Source organism: Perca flavescens, chromosome 16 (genome assembly GCF_004354835.1).
Source record: "Perca flavescens isolate YP-PL-M2 chromosome 16, PFLA_1.0, whole genome shotgun sequence".
NCBI lineage: Eukaryota > Metazoa > Chordata > Actinopteri > Perciformes > Percidae > Perca > Perca flavescens.
The window spans coordinates 4,641,457-4,660,317 of record NC_041346.1 but is presented as its reverse complement, the minus strand read 5'-3'; the positions used below and the strand labels follow the sequence as shown (position 1 = coordinate 4,660,317).

The following is an 18,861-nucleotide window of genomic DNA, read 5'->3' as shown; positions in this document are numbered from 1 at the left end:
TAATGTTGTTAGACCATTCAAGGAGGGTGGGGTCAGTCGTTTCTGCAAAGTCAGCCCTGCAGTCATTTGTAATCAACCTCTTTGTTTTTTCTGCTGAGTAATATTGATAACATAGCAGCATTTAAACACAGCTACAGTATACAGACTTTGCTATATGCCAATGCCTGTGCGCCAGTGAATGCAAACCTACATATTTCTCTTCTCTCAGCCTGTATGTCTTTTTTCATTGCAACTTCAGGGTGACCATGACCCAATTATAAAAAAAGAAAAGAAAAAAAGCCCTCCCTGTCTCTAGGGCTTGTATGTTGGGCCTTCAGATACAGTACAGTAGAATAACTCATTGTTATTCTACTGCTACCAAGAACTACTTTCCTGACATTTTGGGACCGTATAGAAATTCTTTCCATCTCAAATGTACAGTGATTCTTTTTTGCATTGAACGCTGAAACATTATCTTGATGAACTTCAAAAATAATGCTTCCTTTTTAAAAGCATCTTATTCTGACTACTGCTGATTGCTCCTTACTTATTGTTCGATCAATGTTTTGCCCTACACATATTAACCAACACAGCTACACAACATGCCACTAGGGCTGCCACCTCTTAGTCGATTAGTCGACTAATCGGTCGTTTTGGTCTTAGTCGACTAAGATTTCTTTAGTCGATTAGTCATTTTTTATGCTTATTCATGCTTAATTACTCATTTCCAAGAAACTCATGAGCACATTTATGGTAAACACAAGATTTAAAGTGGTGCTTTTGCAGGATTAATTGTGGAGAAACTCAGTTTTACAGATGGTTAATTAACTACATTTATATTGTGCTTTTAACCACCTCTCAAAGCGCACAGCTCTGTCAATTAAATCAACTAATCGATTAGTCGACAAAATCCTATAAGTGTTAGTCGACTAAGAATTTCTTTAGTCGAGGACAGCCCTACATGCCACCCTTTAGTAAAGCCAAACTCAAGGTAACATCCATGTCTCACTTTACTTCTGTATGTTTGTGTGTCTTTTAGTCTGTATAGAAAAGAAGATTCGACAGTGTAGGGCAGAAGTGATGTTGTTTGGCTGAGTAAAGGGATGGGAGAGAGCTGGAGGGGGGAGTAAGGGTTACGAAGCAGAGAGAGAGACGCATAGGCTGGGCTACAACTTGGCTTGCTCTTTTGTACAGCGCAGTCACTGCAGGTGCAATGCGTCGGTCTGTGCTGCGGAGTAGATGAGACTTTGCTTCTTCAATCACTATCAGACTGAAGGAGTGTACTACAGATGTACACATTGCTACAGACTATGACTTTGTCTCAGATTTAGCCTTCTGATCAGCCAAGATACAAGAAAACCTGAGGATCCACACTAGAAATATCTGATGTGTGTATGATTATTTTTTTTTTTCACTATTTATTTTCATCCTGTCAAACTATTAACACAGGTTTTTCAGTATGATGATGTAATGTTTGATTTAATTTGAATGTCATGACGATTTGGTAAGTGGCTGGTGATCTTAATTGTGCATGTGTCTGTCTGTGTTGGCCATTATAATAGGCCAGGACTGTCCTGACTTATTGGTGAATAACTCCAGTCTCATACACTCTGTATTGGGAAACAAAAAATAGACATTTGTTGATTTTTACTGCATGTCTTTAGGGAGTGTGATTATCTTTGCATGAAAATGAGTGCAATCTTACCATTAAATTGGTGACAGACCCTAATTCATGCATGTAAAAATCTGAGTGTTTAGTGGTTTAGAAAACATAAAAATGAGTTTGCCTACTCCTTGATAATCAGCCTAATGTTAGGGAAAGGCTAGTTTAACTGACTTGACAGGAGCTCAGCAAGTATTAACAGCTTGTGTGTGCAAGGGCTACTGGACGCATTAGTGTTGTTGTATAATCTTTTACTGTAGATTGTATTTATATAAATGTAATTTAAGATATGGAGAAAACTTGCAGTTGGTTGCTAAAGACTACAATCTTGCTAAAAATTGCTGACTAACTACATTCGCTTTAAATTATTGCTTTAGCTATTGGCAGTAATTGTGAAATTTCTTCAGATGCGTCTACTTAAATAAATAAACTCATTTCTTGCAAAGTTCAGTTTGAGAAAAAGGAAAAGTTGTATTATTGTTATCTCATCATCCGTATCCTTTCTCCTCTGTTCCTCAGTAGGGAAATAGGCTTGCCTGGTCTCATGAGACTCTTGAATTTCCTGCAAATTCCTTTAGCTTCCATCCTCCCAGTATGGCGTCAGTATGACCTCTAAATAACAGATGGTTCACCTTAGTAACAAGAAGTTGTCCTGGTCGGTTGTTGTGGACCTCTGATGATGACCGAGGATTTGGGGAAGGTCAATGCATTCTATAAACCTATTAGAAAGATGCTGTATTCTCTCAGACAAGATCTTATGTCAGGATGTAGCCGTGCCCAAGATTACTTCATACATTCTGTACTTGGCTAACAAGCATCTTTTATTTATTAAGTGGAATGTGTTCAGACTGCAACTTGGCGTTAACATGGATTTAGGGTCAAACCTTTCAATTCCCCCCTCTGCAGTTTATTGTCAATATAGCATTTACTTGTAAGGGTTTAGATTTCTGTTATGTCCAGGAAGGATGCATAGACCTTTTTAATGAATAGTCCACATCATTTCCAGTATGTGAGCAATAATTTTAATGGAGTGAATCGATAACCCTCCATTTATGATAGTTGCAGGCAGCCGTTGTTTAGGCTATGAGGTAGCTAAGCTAGCAGGGCAGTCCTTCTGGCTGCATTGTTGGCTTTGAGGGAGAAATCTGAGTCGAGGAATTTATAAATTTATATTCCAGTTGCTCAAGTTCCTTGAGTAATTGTCCAGCGATAGCTTTTGTTGCCACGTTAGTTCAGTCCACATAGAACATAGGATATTTTTGCTTTAATGGTTTGCTCCTAACAACCATTTTTTTCTGCATAATTTCTAAACCGATAGAGGTTGTCACTTTGCATTGGCTGTTTCTGGGCCTGTAAAATTGGACTTTGGAAGGGTGATGACTTTGAAAATCACATGCAGCGGGCATAGTTCAGTTTACACACAGCATTACATTTGAAATATGTCTGTAAGAAAGGGAAATAAGTAGGGGTGTGCAAAAAATTTGATTCACATTTGAATCGCGATTACCGATTCAAAATCGATTAGAGTTCCAAAAATTGATTTTTATATATATATATTTTTTTTTTATTGTATGTCTACTGCAATCACATGGATAAAGTAACTACATTTACGTACTGTGAATCGTTTTTTTAATCAAGAATTGTTTTTGAATTGAAAATTGATTTTGAATCAAATCTTGACCCTGAAAATTGATATCGAATCGTGAATTTTTCTGGATCGTGCACCCCTAGAATTAGGGTTATTTGACTACAACCATCTATGGACTAGAAGCCAGCAGTGCTGCTGGCTGATATCAGTGTGTGTGTGGGTGAAGAGAGGGAAAGCTGTTATCTACTGATACAAGATGGGAGAAAGTGCTATCAGCAGTTGCAGGGCTGTATTTAGGGGTGTCAGAGAAATGGAAGCAGCCCTGCTCTGATGCTTATTTTGTCGAATATTCCAGATATATTGAATTTAAATCATTAAAGTTAATTCCAGATACTACGACACTTTATATTGAACCACGTATATATTTGACCGTCTTACCCCTCAGTTATTAGGGTATCTACTACTCTTAACAGACTAGTCATCTTTATATTGAGTTGATGGGATGCGGCATGGTTGTAAGTATTTGCTGTGTCTTTGTAATTTTGAGACGGTTCACACCATCAGTAATCCCATCCTGGTGAGATTTAATCTTGGTAAGCTTTTTCAGCCACTTGCCTTTTGGGCCATAGGGCTATAGTGAGTGAACTTGGTGGGGTAGGGGGGGGTTAAGTGTCAATGTCAGTGGGAGTCCGGGGCCTTGATAATGAGAGCCTTAAGGAAAAAGGGCAGGTTAAAGGTAGGCCAAGGCCACGTACTCGTTGGGAGTGCAGTCTCGTCCTTATCTAACATGCCTACTATTTGTGGTGTCTTGTTGATTTTGTCAGTCTAACCAATGAAATTCCAGCGGTGTATGTCACCAGTCTTCTATAAAAATGTCACGGAGTTTTGTCTGCGTCATCACTTTTTCTCTTTAAAAAAAAAATCCCCATGTCTTGTTTCAACCTGGTAAATGTCAAATGGGTCTTTACATTGGAGTGAGGAGGTAAGAGATCACTCCTGATCCGAATCATACATATTATAAAAATGTGGAACCTTATGTGTCAGCTACATTTGTGTCTGTCCCATTCTGCTGACATCACTGTGCAGAATAAGGCTGAGGTCAGTTAAATCCCTGAGACAATTTAGATTGTGAACTGGGGCAAGTTAGGAGATGGGAAAGGGGTGCTGGTTAACATTCTGGACCATCACTTTTTTCAGGCAGTGGCTTGATGGCGCTCATTGGCTTGCAGTATATTCTAGGGCTGCTCGATTATGGGAAAAATATAATCAGGATTATTTTGGTCAATATTGAAATCACGATAATTTAACACGATTACTCGTTGACTTCTGGAAAGATGTTGCAATTATTGAACTTAAAAAACAGTGGAAAAAGTTAAATAAATCAACAGTAAAAAAAAAACAAAAAACATATACAACTGTGAACTTTGCCTGTAATACTTTTCCTATTGAAACTATTTTTTCATTCAGAACACAAAGAGTTTACTTGCAAAACGTAATGAGTTAAATAATTATTTTTCTCAATTATTCTGTTTTTGTGATCATTTGCAGCCGAAATCATAATCACGATTAAATTTCGATTAATTGCAAAGCCCTAGTATATTCACTGAAACCATGTTGTTATATAGGCTCACTGGGAAGCTTGCTTGTCTGGAAAGCTAATTGTAACTCTGGGGACCAAAGCATCTCTGTCCTCTGGCTCTGGTTAAAAGCCAAATGCAACTGCACTGCTGACTGCACTAATCCTCCTATTGAGTGTAGACATTGACCAGAAGAGTAGACATTGACCAGAAGACTATCTCTCATCTATCCATTGCTTTTTGTACCTATCTGCAACATCAACAAAAACCCTCATCTACATTAAGGCCTGACAGACTCCACACGCAGCCCTACCCTCACCCTGCACTCAGCTTGGACATCAACTATTGTACTTTTGGTTTGGTTAGACGGATTAGTATCTCCCTTTTCATCTTTGTCTGGTCATGGGTGGAGTCTGGAAATAAAAAAATATTCTCAACTATGCTGTGGTTAATTTCTCACTGATAAAAGCTACCAGTTAACCACAGAATTCAAAGTCACACCTTAATTAGCTTTACTGATGATTGCTTTCATTTAGAATGCTTTTTTTTTTTTTTTTTTATTGCAGCTCTGCAGTCTGTGCTCTAGTTCTATGCTCTATTAATGGCCTCTTCCTAGAAATGAATCTGCTGTGAATGCCTGTTTAAGATTATGTTTTTTCATGTTTCAAAAAGGTTGCTAGCTAGACATTAGCGCCGGGACGATATGCTTTTGTCCCGATTCGATTCTTTCAAGATGCCGAATAGATGTATGTTGCAATTTGTATTTATAGCAGTACTAGAAGTATTGCGATTCAATAGTATTGAGTATTGCGATTTTCTTTTCCTTCTTTAACACAAACAAAAGTTGAATAATACACATCAAGAGTCAATATATCATGAGGCATATCTAAAAACATTGTTTTCTAAAAAGAATGCGCATCACATGTCAGTCAGTCTGACATGTATTTCCTTTTGTGAAGAAGTACATAATGTATTTTCTGCTTTCGGTCTGTTTTGATGGAAACAGATATGATGTCAGCGGTAACGTATAAACGGACAATATTTCTGTGAATCAAGAAAAGAATCGATTTAAAAAATCATCGCAAAATATCACAATGCATACAATTTTGATTTCCACCCCACCCCTACTAGACATTACCAACAGTTTTAGGCTACGTTGACCATGGGGCCAGAGGCACAGTGGACAGAGAATCTGACTGCAGCGTTTCCATTGTGTAGTGAAGCCTAGGCACTGTTCGCATGCATGTGGAATTTCCGCTCCCACCCCTGTTTGGCATTTTACTATTTCAGATGCTGGCCCCTTGGTTACTCAGCTTGAGACAGGATGGGGGATTTTTGTTTTTGGCAAAATGTCTTGTTCTTTATATCCTGCCTCATAGTTTCCAGCCAAGTTCCTGTTAAAGGAGTTGACAAAGTTTTTTATTGATTTAATAGAAAATTCTAACATTTTTCAGTTGAATGATTTTTTACATGATTGTTTCAACAATGTAAGTCTTAAAAAAAAAACGTGCATGCGGGCTGACCTTCCATGTTTTTAAGACAGGTCCACTGAAAAACCGGCCTATCCTGTCCATCTCAGCCAAGAACGGTATATCTGTCTGACCAGTCTGATGTGTGTAGAGGTCCGACAGGGTTTGTTCCGCAATGTAATGATGGAAGTGATAATGCCACTGCCGTGTGGTCAAATGCCTTTTTTTTCTTAAGTTATTTTCAACTTTCCGTTCTTTTTTATTGTTGACCTTCCCTTTTAAAATTATGTTAAGTTGTAATGTTAGTGAGGGTTTGATGGAAATCAAATGTCTTATTTTATTTTTCCTTTTTTGAATTTATGTTAGTTTTGTGATTGGAAAATAAATGCAAATTTCCTTTTTTTTTGATTAAAGAAAATATGCAAATAAAGTAAAAAATAAATAAAAACAAGTGAGGCTCTCCCATGTGCTTTTCCATGGGTAGTAAACCTACAGTAGTCAGTGTTTTAAGTTCACTGCAAAGATTAAATAAATCGCCTGATTAATGCAATGTTATCACAACGTCTCCCGATGGAAGCTGCTACCAGCCAGGCTATAACTAATACAGTTAGCCTAAAGAATCAAGGGGTCTGTCCCAACTAACGTCACGTTTGCAGTCTCGAAGCTAGAAACGTAAAACTACTCTACAACTGACGTCTGTGTTTGATATAATGAAATTTACACTGATTTAAAGGTCCTATGACTTGCTGCTTTTTGGATGCTTTTATATAGGCTTCAGTGGTCCCCTAATACTGTATCTGAAGTCTTTTTCCCAAAATTCAGCCTTGGTGCAGAATTACAGCCACTACGAGCCAGTCCCACAATGAGCTTTCCTAAATGTGCCATTTATGTGTCTGTAGCTTTAAATGCTTTTGAGGAGGAGAGAGGGTGAGAGAGGTGGGGCAAGGTGGAGGGTGGGGGTGTGGCCTTGACCAACTGCCATGCTTCGCTCGTTTGCAAGCCATGACGTCTCTCTCTTTCTCATGGGCGGACCAAATTCTCTGGGCGGGCAAAGCAGAGAAAGGGGAGGTAACCTTTCCCCTTATGACGTCATATTGGGAAGATTCCAGATCGGCCCATCTGAGCTTTCATTAGGCTCGTTCGAGATGAGCCAGATCTGCGCAGAATCGATCACCAGCGATCGCCGCCCAATGCATGCCGGTTAGATTCTTGTCCGACTTGATCCCGACTTGCTCTGACGTCATGCACACGTGGGGCAACGATAATTTCACGAGACCAAGGCGGCCGCAGTTCTGAGACGCAGGTAGCGCAGTTGCTTTTCACCAACTGCAAGAGCCAGGCGGATGCAGGCGGACCCAGGGCATGCTGGGAAACGCCGGCCTCTCAGCTGATCGAACAGCTGATTGGTTCACAATCGACTCAACATGATGACGTTTTATATAAACTTTTTTATTGATTTTTGAATCGGAGGGATTTTAATTGCTATTTGTCTGATTTAAAGGCTTATTCTGTACACAACACCTGTTGTGAGGCCGATAGTTACGTTTAGAAGTCAGAGAGACTAAATCTGTTCAGGTTACGGATCATCTACAGTCTGTTGTTAATTAAAATCAGCAACAGATCACATGTAGAGAATTTTGACAGTTACTGTCATAATAAAATCAACTGGAGACTGTGTAGGAGCTGATATATGGGTCTGATAACATTTTATTAAATCGGAATCGGACCACAGTGTTTGTGTCACTTCCTGTTCATCCTGAAGACTGCTGGAATCAGCTGGAAAACTGTCCGACTTGAGAGCGGACTTTTGTCACCTCTCCCGCCTGCTCTCGTCTACTTTACAGGCGAGGCGCAGTTCATCTCGAACGAGCCTATTTTCTCAAAGGCAGAGCAGGATACCCAGCGCTTGGTTTACACCTATCGCCATATCTAGCCACTGGGGGACCATAGGCAGGCTAGGGGAACGCATATTAATGTTAAAAAACCTCAAAGTGAAATTTTCATGCATTGGGACCTTTTAAGTGTTCTTGGATACACAGTTTGTTGCTAGTGCGCGACAAGCAGGCTCTGCGTGCACAGCAAACCACCAATCAATGTTGATCAATTCATCATACAATCAAAGCAGGCCCCGCTTTAGAAACCTGAAATTTAGAGGAAGCAAAAAGCATGCATTATTAATATCGTTGACTTTAACCTGGATAGATAGTATTATGTGAATACAATGGTGTCCTGTGAGTCAACCAGTGTATTTAATTACAAAAGCACTTACTTGCTTTGGTTTGTAAAGCATTAAAGTTCAACAAAGAATGGTTTACATAAGAAAAGTTCCTTTTTTATTTTCTATGAAGATTAACTCTCCTAAAACCCCAGTAGTTGAGAATGATTTATTTATTATTACTTTTAAAAAAATTAGAATAAATGAATAATTAAAAACTTATATAATATATATTGCATGGCAAAAATATATATCGCAATGTCAGTTTTTTTTCAATATTGTGCAGTAGGATTGGGTACCGAACTCTGTACTTTTTTAGGTACCGAACAAATTTCGTCTGTACTACTGAGGACCGATTCACTTTAAATCAAACCAAATTTCGGTACCCGATACCGCATAAGCGCAAGCTTATCTGTCCTCCGACACACACGCAGAGCTGTGGTGCAGACGGAGCGAAACAACGTACTGTAGACTTTGTTAAAGTCACAGTGAGTCACGGCAATGCCGGTAAAGTTTAAATAGTTTGAACTTTGAGAGCAGCTCAAAGCGGCAAATCCGAGCAGTGCGCGACCCAAGGGGTAGTGCAGCGCATAGTTGGGTGTCACTGCCCTCCCCATTGGAAATCAATGGAACGGCTGGCACAAAGTGGTTTTGCCGCCTATCGTGTAGGCGGCTTAAGGTTGTAGGGCAAAGCAACTTTATTTCTATAGCACATTTTAGCAATAAGGCCTTTCAAATTGCTTTACATTAAAGAGCAGTTTAAAAAGCGATAGAAAATAGCTTAAATAAGAATAGAAGATACAGTGCACTGTAACAAATTAATAAATTTGATAGTTTTTAGGGAGGGGAGAGGGAGGTGTTTTATTTGTGTGTGGGGTGTGTGTGTAAAATGTTCTAAATAAAATAATAATGTTTACAACTGAAATGAAATTTTTTGTTATTACAGAGGGAAAGTACCCAAAAAAAGGTACCATTGGGTACCAGAACCAAATCCCAGGTACCAGTATCTGTACCATAGTTAGTTTAGGAAGCGCTTGATTTAACAGCGGACTTTTCTATGAGCTGAGCACGACTTTAAAACATCAATATTGCAGTCGATCAATGTTATTTAATTGTGGGAAGCAAAAATCCTGACCGCGACTAATATTCGATTAGTTGTGCAGCCCTAGTATAGACTAGATTGCTTGTTTTTAATTAGCCCTTTTATTTAATCAATGTTGTGAATATAATGTCAATATTTAGGGAAAGTTTTTAAAATGTTTCATGAAATACATGTGCATAGTATTCTTCTATACTTATAAAGAATTATTTTATGCTGTGTACATGCTCGTAACTTACTTATGAGTCCTGTTATGGTATGTTTCCAGAAAATGGACACCGCAGGGGCTAAAGTGCTGGAGACAGCTGAAGACATCCAAGAGCGCCGACAGCAGGTTCTGGACCGCTACCGACGTTTCAAGGATCTCTCGATAATGCGCCGGACGAAGCTGGAGGATTCATACCGCTTTCAGTTCTTCCGCCGTGACGCCGATGAGTTGGAGAAGTGGATCCAGGAGAAGCTACAGATTGCATCTGATGAGAACTACAAGGACCCTTCCAACCTGCAGGTTTGTCAGGCTGGTTTTTATGTTTATGTGCAGTTTCCAAACGCTATTCAGTGTTTTCCCTAGGTTTGTGGAAGAGTTAGATGCATATATTTGGCAGGGGGTTTATGGATCCTCCCTAAAGAAAATGTTAAGTTTTAAAGTAAAAAAGAAAATGCAATTTCACATCATTTTGAACTATTATTATTATTATTATTATTATTATTATTATTATTATTATTATTATTACCATATCTGTGTCAGTGAGCAGATAATAAATAAATAAAAAAATAATCAGCAAAATGCTTAAAGACAAAACTTGCTAAAGTCCACTAACCTTACTCCGCCACATGGATTGCTTCGCATTTGCTCGGCATATCCATCTGGGATATTGTCGCACGGGTGGCAGTGAAGGTCAGGGGCCTCGACGGACCAGACCCGGGCAGCAGACGCTGGCTCTGGGGACGTGGAACGTCACCTCTCTGTGGGGGAAGGAGCCGGAAATGGTGCGGGAGGTGGAGCGCTACCGGTTAGATCTGGTGGGGCTTACCTCTACGCATAGTCTCGGTTCTGGAACCATACTCCTGGATAGGGGTTGGACTCTTTTCTTCTCCGGAGTTGCCCAGGGTGTGAGGCGCCGGGCGGGTGTGGGGATACTCACAAGCCCCCGGCTGAGCGCCGCCACGTTGGAGTTCACCCCGGTGGACGAGAGGGTCGCCTCCCTATGCCTGTGGGTTGTGGGGGGGGAAACTCTGACTGTTTGTGCATATGCACCAAACAGGAGTTCGGAGTATTCGGCCTTCTTGGAGACCTTGACTGGAGTCCTGCATGGGGCTCCAGTGGGGGACTCCATTGTTCTGCTGGGGGACTTCAACGCGCACGTGGGCAATGATGGAGACACATGGAGAGGCGTGATTGGGAGGAACGGCCTCCCTGATCTAAACCAGAGTGGTTGTTTGTTGTTGGACTTCTGTGCTAGTCATGGATTGTCTATAACAAACGCCATGTTCGAACATAGGGATGCTCATAAGTGTACTTGGTACCAGAGCACCCTAGGCCAAAGGTCAATGATCGATTTTATAATCGTTTCATCTGATCTGAGGCCGTGTGTTTTGGACACTTGGGTGAAGAGAGGGGCGGAGCTGTCAACCGATCACCATCTGGTGGTGAGTTGGGTCAGGGGGTGGGGGAAGACTCTGGACAGACCTGGTAAGCCCAAACGGGTAGTGCGGGTAAATTGGGAACGTCTGGAGGAGGCCCCTGTCCGACAGACTTTCAACTCACACCTCCGGCGGAGCTTTTCGTGCATCCCTGTGGAGGCTGGGGGTATTGAACCCGAGTGGACAATGTTCAAAGTTTCCCTTGCTGAAGCTGTGGCGAGGAGTTGTGGTCTTAGGGTCTTAGGTGCCTCAAGGGGCGGTAACCCACGAACACCGTGGTGGACAACGGTGGTCAGGGAAGCCGTCCGACTGAAGAAGGGGTCCGGAGGCGGTTGCAGGGTACCGAAGGGCCCGAAGGGCTGCAGCCTCTGCCGTGAAAGAGGCAAAGCAGCGGGTGTGGGAGAAGTTTCGAGAAGACATGGAGAAGGGCTTTCGGTCGGCACCAAGGTGCTTCTTTGCCACCTCAGGAGGGGGAAGCGGGGAACCATCCAAGCTGTGTACAGTAAGGATGGGATACTGTTGACCTCAACTGAGGAGGTTATAGGGCGGTGGAAGGAGCACTTTGAGGAACTCCTGAATCCGACTAATACGCCCTCTATGTTAGAGGCAGAGCTGGAGGATGATGGGGGATCATTGTCAATTTCCCAGGCGGAGGTCACTGATGTAGTCAAACAACTCCACAGTGGCAAAGCCCCTGGGATTGATGAGATCCGTCCAGAAATGCTCAAGGCTCTGGGTGTGGAGGGGCTGTCCTGGTTGACACGCCTCTTCAACATTGAGTGGAAGTCTGGGACGGTGCCAAAGGAGTGGCAGACCGGGGTGGTGGTTCACTTTTTTAAAAAGGGGGACCAGAGGGTCTGTGCCAATTACAGGGGTATCACACTTCTCAGCCTCCCTGGTAAAGTCTACTCCAAGGTGCTGGAAAGGAGGGTTCGGCCGATAGTCGAACCTCGGGTTGAGGAGGAACAATGCGGATTCCGTCCTGGTCGTGGAACAACGGACCAGATCTTTACTCTCGCAAGGATCCTGGAGGGAGCCTGGGAGTATGCCCAACCGGTCTACATGTGTTTTGTGGATCTGGAAAAGGCGTATGACCGGGTCCCCCGGGAGATACTGTGGGAGGTGCTGCGGGAGTATGGGGTGAGGGGGTCCCTTCTCAGGGCCATCCAATCTCTGTACAACCAAAGCGAGAGCTGTGTCCGGGTTCTCGGCAGTAAGTCGGACTCGTTTCAGGTGAGGGTTGGCCTCCGCCAGGGCTGCGCTTTGTCACCAATCCTGTTTGTAACATTTATGGACAGGATATCAAGGCGTAGTCGGGGTGGAGAGGGGTTGAAGTTCGGTGGGTTGGGGATCTCATCATTGCTCTTTGCAGATGATGTGGTCCTGATGGCATCATCGGTCTGTGAACTTCAGCACTCACTAGATCGGTTTGCAGCCGAGTGTGAAGCAGTTGGGATGAGGATCAGCACCTCTTAATCTGAGGCCATGGTTCTCAGCAGGAAACCGATGGCGTGCCTACTCCAGGTAGGGAATGAGTCCTTACCCAAAGTGAAGGAGTTCAAGTACCTTGGGGTTTTGTTCGCGAGTGAGGGGACAATGGATCGGGAAATTGGTCGGGGAATCGGGGCAGCGGGTGCGGTATTACATTCAATCTATCGCACCGTTGTGACGAAAAGAGAGCTGAGCCAGAAGGCAAAGCTCTCGATCTACCGGTCAGTTTTCGTTCCTACCCTCACCTATGGTCATGAAGGCTGGGTCATGACCGAAAGAACGAGATCCAGGGTACAAGCGGCCAAAATGGGTTTCCTCAGGAGGGTGGCTGGCGTCTCCCTTAGAGATAGGGTGAGAAGCTCAGTCATCCGTGAAGAGCTCGGAGTAGAGCCGCTGCTCCTTGGCGTCGAAAGGAGCCAGTTGAGGTGGTTTGGGCATCTGGTAAGGATGCCCCCTGGGCGCCTCCCTAGGGAGGTGTTCCAGGCACGTCCAGCTGGGAGGAGGCCTCGGGGAAGACCCAGGACTAGGTAGAGGGATTATATCTCCAACCTGGCCTGGGAACGCCTCGGGATCCCCCAGTCGGAGCTGGTTAATGTTGCTCGGGAAAGGGAAGTTTGGGGTCCCCTGCTGGACCTGCTCCCCCCGCGACCCGATACCGGATAAGCGGACGAAGATGGATGGATGGATGGATGGATGGATGGATCCATCTGGGAACTTTCCGTTGGAGAACTTTTGGGAAGGGGTGAAAATACTGGTTAGCTGATTGGATAAACCATCTGTCTATCACCTATATTGGTGATAGAGGGGCCAAATCAACCAATCAGATCAACGAAATGTATGAAAATAACACCACAAGCCCCTGCTGCTGCAGGCAAAGCATAGCTCGTTAGCTCAGCAAGCAAGCAAGCAACATGTCAGTAAAGGATATTTGCCGTTTGTGTAACGAGAATTTAGGATTAAAAGGCAAACAGTCATTTGCTAACTTGGGAGGCAATTTGGATCGTGTGCTCTGATAAATTTGGCATGCACTTATAATCATTTGTCATAATTTTGTTTTTATAAAAACTTCTGGCATTTTTCACCATTGATTCTAAAAAGTAACTTGTAAAATATTATACATTTTATATATTATGTCTGTTCTTTTACACAGGGTAAGCTGCAGAAACATCAGGCCTTTGAAGCTGAAGTTCAGGCCAACGCTGGGGCAATTATTAAACTGGACGATACTGGAAACCTTATGATCAGCGAAGGCCACTTCTCCTCTGAGACCATTCGAGTAAGGCACACAATGTGATCACACAGATGTGTTCACTCTAATATGCATATTTCCTGTCCGCTGTTAACCTGCTCCATCGTATTCAGTCCTACACGCCTTACCGGACACAACAAAGACCCATATTTACAAGTGTCAATATGGGAGAATATATACAAGTAGGTGTAGAGCTGCTGTGGTCAGTGTGTGACTCTTGAGTGCTGCGAAAATTCGTCTGGATCCAGATCTTCGCAAAAAGCTATCCCTTCTTGTCATTCTGTTGTTAGGAAATGGACTAACAATTTATTGCATGTGGTTCGTCTCACAAAGTAATGGTGCGTGTGGAATTTTTTTTTTTAGTTTAAGGGGGTATTTTTAAACAGATGTCCTAGTATAATGAATACATTTAAAACTCCAGTACTCCATTTTTTATTTAAGATACAGATGGAAATGTCCATAATTCATTATAGAAGACAAGCTACAATGATATTGTGTCTTTGTTGGAGTGGAGATGTTTGCCCACTAGTCTTTCACCCATTTACTTTTTTCATACTTCTTTTAACCTTCCTCTCCTCTTTTTACTTTACTTATTAAAAAAAAAAAAAACCTTCCTTCCCTCGTGTGCACTAGACTCGTCTTGAGGAGCTGCATCGCCTATGGGACCTTCTGCTGCAGAGAACCAAGGAAAAGGGTATGCGTCTCCTGCAGGCCCAGAAACTGGTCCAGTACCTGCGTGAGTGTGAAGATGCCCTGGGCTGGATTACTGACAAGGTCAGATTCTCAAAATATTACTGCTGGAGTGAACAAATATTTCATATATTTTTGTGTTTTAGGGGCATTTTTAGGAGTGTTCAGATTAAGTCTTACAGTTTTCTTCTAGCCACTTGGGAGAAAAATGGAAATACTGTATTTGCACTTTAGTTGCTCTAATAAAAGTTCAAAACAAACAAAAAAGAGCTGTCCTCATTTAAAGGAAATGGTAATTGGAGTTGGAAGCTAAAAAGATTGCCTAGAGACTCATGGTACCAATTAATTTGAATGGGAAATGACAACCAGTTTTGTCAGGCAACACAAGGGAAATATTTGATTAACCAGTAACTAGTAGATAAAAATAAGCATCTGAAATTAAAATGCAAGAGCTATGACAAGCCATAAGTGCACAAAGACTATTAAAGTTGAACGAATTGTGAGGCAGTTAAGTTGGTAGTTGGAGGGATGAAATAGTGTTGCTCAAAAGTTAGCTATTAGGAGCCACCTTAAATGACCTTCAATTTGACTTTATGATTGCAAACAACCTTATTCACACGTTGTAAATGAAATGTAATGATTAATAAGCTAATTTATATAGCTTTAAAGCATAGACATTTGACTTAATTGTAAAATTTGAGTCAATGTTATTCCTCTTCTACGTGTAGGAGGCCATGGCCACCTCTGAGGAGCTAGGCCAGGACCTGGAGCATGTGGAGCTTCTGCAGAAGAAGTTTGAGGAATTCCAGACTGACCTGGCTGCCCACGAGGAACGTGTGAATGAGGTGAACCAGCTGGCAGCCAAGCTGATACAGGAAGCCCATCCTGAAGCTGAGCTCATAGTTCGCAAGCAGGACGAGGTCAACGCAGCCTGGCAGCGCCTGAAGGGACTAGCTCAGCAGAGGCAGGGCAAGCTGTTTGGGGCTGCTGAGGTGCAGCGCTTCAACAGGTAAACAACTTATAGACAGCCAGTTGATTGTATTGTAAGCAACTATGTATCTGTTAAAATGTGACACTATATTTGGTGATTTTTATCAGGCTCTTTTTAAGAAATGGTATTTTGACATGGTGTAAATACAAACCTGTGTGTTTGATTCCAACAACAGGGATGTGGATGAGACCATCAGTTGGATCAAGGAGAAGGAGCAGCTGATGGCCTCTGATGATTTTGGTCGTGACCTGGCCAGTGTGCAGGCTCTGCTTCGCAAACATGAGGGTCTGGAGAGAGACCTTGCTGCCCTGGAAGATAAGGCAAGAAGATGCTTAACAGAATATCAACATATGTACAGTTAAAGAAGAAGTTTAAAAAAAAACTTCTTATTGTCTCTCCTTTTTCTTCTATTTCAACTAGGTCAACACACTGGGTGGTGATGCAGAGCGCCTGCAGCAGACACATCCACAAAATGCCTCCCAAATCCATCTAAAGAAGGATGAACTCATCACCAACTGGGAACAGATTCGCACTTTGGCCGCTGAGCGCCATGCCCGCCTGAACGACTCCTACCAGTAAAATACCAGACACAGCTTGTTGATAAACTGCTAATATACTGTTTGCTGAGCCACATCACTGTTATGTGATACATCAAATATGATACATCAAATATGTTGTTTTTTAGAGTAGAACACCAGAACTGCTTTTCCACAGGCAGATATTTTCTCAGTGACAGTATACTGAACCCTAAACCTTTCTCTGCAGAATTCCGCTCACTTCTGCCCTTTTGTGTCAATCTCTTTTTAGTTTGCAGCGTTTCACTGCTGACTTCAGGGATCTGACCAGCTGGGTGACAGAGATGAAAGCCCTGATCAATGCTGATGAACTTGCCAATGACGTGGCTGGAGCTGAGGCTCTACTAGACCGCCACCAGGAGCATAAGGTAAAATCTTTGATAATACACCATGTCAAAGGATCTTGAAAATTTGATTACCATTTTAGCTTTGTCTTTTTAAAAGCTAAATAAAAAATAAAATGCAATATTTATTTCACATGGAAAAAGAAGCAATGTAAGATTGTCTTTTGTGTTTCCCAGGGAGAGATTGATGCCCATGAAGACAGCTTTAGAGCTACTGATGAAGCTGGCCAGGCCTTGCTCAATACAGGACACTACGCCTCTGAGGAGGTCAAGGAAAAGGTAGGACAATGACCGCATCCAGATTGTTCTTTTGTGTGATACCTATCTATACAAGCACACTACAATGTGCCATCAGGGTCCGAAATTAACACTCGCCAGTTGCCAAATGCGGGTCAATTTTCCGTTTGGCAAGTAAATCTCAGAGGGCTATCCGCCACATGGCGAGTAAATGTTTGTACCAAAACACGTACACACATACACATTTGCGCAGACGCCAGCCACCACGTCACTTCTGTTTACTGATAGCTAGCGTTAACTTCAGGCTAATTAATTACCTTATAAGTGGAGATTTTTGGCAGCCAGCCTTCCAAAAGAAAGCACAATGAAATTAAAAGTTAACCGATCATTAACCGTTGCCGATTATCAGGAAACAGAGTCTCAGTTCACCTGTGCGGGAGAGTCCGACACACTTTCCGCACTCCGTGTCCACGGACAGCTGCAGGCTTGTACTGGTGTTGATATTCTGTGCATTGTTGCATGCAGCCACTTTCCTGAAACCGCTTTCTGGATACAAGTCCACAGCGGCCCGCGGAATGTATGTCCGAGCCTGTCTCCACTGCCTCCACCTGCAGGTTGTCAGCTGTGTGTCTGCCTGTTATACTCTCAGACGGTTGCCTAGAAATCTAGACGCACCCTAGTGGCAGCAAATGTAATTTGCAGCCAGGGTCAGTCTAGCAACTCTCCCTTGGCTTGCGAGCTTCAAAAAACCAAATTCTGGTCAGGCCAATCACATCATGTATATAGTCAGTGGGCGGGCTTAACATAAGGACGGCAGAGTTGCAACGGTTCCGCGTGAATTCCCTGCTACTTGAAAACAAAGAAGATGGCTGCTGCTGCTGTCTTTCAAATCGGCTTTAGCCATGACTCTGGAAGACTTGGATTTAAGCACTGAAGTAATTCTTAAAAAAGGAAGATGTGTTCGGAGTTTGCCGACTGGATACAGAAAAAGTTTAATCTATCAACTAGCGTTGCTCTGGTTGTCTATGAGTGCAGAGGGTATTTGAAAGACAACCGTTTATTCCGCCCCTCGGATTGAGCCCTGCCAATGGTGAGTTTCCAGACCCAACATCTTGATGTGGGTCTGGCTTGTCAGGCTACTCAGACGGCTGATTTAACACGTAGCTGTCACGTAGCTCTCCACAAGCAGAAAAAAAGAGGAGCTTAAAAGGCAAATTGCTGGTTCAAAGTTAGGACTAGCAAGTTAATTAGCAGTAAAGAAATAGATTGTATAGCATATTTATATTTTTATCATGCAAAACACATTTAAAAAAAAAAAATCCTATTGTTAATCATCTGTATTGTCTGTTAATCATTAACAACCCTACCAGCAGGACTAAAGTTTTGTTATCTACATAACAAAACCTAAATTACAAAAAAAACTGCAATTTAATATTATAGCTGGTAAAAAATATGCTTGGCTGGTGGATTTTTTTTAATCTACCCACCAACTTGGCCGTTGAGTCAAAAAGTTAATTTCGGACACTGTGTACCATTAAAATGTAACATGTTTATAATGGTGTGTTGTCTGTAGCTGGGCATCCTTGCTGAGGAGAAGGAGTCTCTGCTGGAGTTGTGGGAGGTTCGCAGGCAACAGTATGAGCAGTGCATGGACCTGCAGCTCTTCTACAGGGATACTGAGCAAGTTGACAACTGGATGAGCAAACAAGAGGTAACCTGACACCAAAACCTTTTTTTCAGCAAAGAATTACCCCAGTGCGTATTCTCTAGTAAGTGATGTGATGTGCCACTTGTTAATTTTGTATGTGCATTGTATAGGCTTTCCTCCTGAATGAAGACCTTGGTGACTCCCTGGACAGTGTAGAGGCACTGCTGAAGAAACATGAGGACTTTGAGAAGTCGCTTAGTGCCCAGGAAGAGAAGATCACTGTAAGTTTGTTTGTCCACTTTTCCAATTCACGTTTCCCCTTGCAGTCATTGAGCAAGAATATCATTACTACTGCATGGAAGTTGTACAATCACTGCCAGGTTTTACACAGTTTTATCTAGA

At 42.4% G+C, this 18,861-nt stretch overlaps 1 protein-coding gene across 3 annotated transcripts in view; it reads left to right on the top strand.

Annotated features, from left to right (window-relative positions):
• Positions 1–18,861, top strand: part of sptan1 (spectrin alpha, non-erythrocytic 1) — a 61,417-nt gene that overhangs the window by 3,667 nt on the left and 38,889 nt on the right. For all 3 annotated transcript variants that reach the window (XM_028601470.1, XM_028601469.1, XM_028601468.1), the window contains exons 2-11: positions 9,859–10,098; positions 13,876–14,001; positions 14,608–14,748; positions 15,393–15,673; positions 15,831–15,975; positions 16,076–16,230; positions 16,463–16,598; positions 16,752–16,853; positions 18,385–18,522; positions 18,630–18,740. In XM_028601470.1, coding sequence (XP_028457271.1) covers positions 9,862–10,098; positions 13,876–14,001; positions 14,608–14,748; positions 15,393–15,673; positions 15,831–15,975; positions 16,076–16,230; positions 16,463–16,598; positions 16,752–16,853; positions 18,385–18,522; positions 18,630–18,740 — 1,572 coding nt within the window. In that variant the 5' untranslated portion in view covers positions 9,859–9,861. The remainder of the gene's footprint in view (positions 1–9,858; positions 10,099–13,875; positions 14,002–14,607; positions 14,749–15,392; positions 15,674–15,830; positions 15,976–16,075; positions 16,231–16,462; positions 16,599–16,751; positions 16,854–18,384; positions 18,523–18,629; positions 18,741–18,861) is intronic.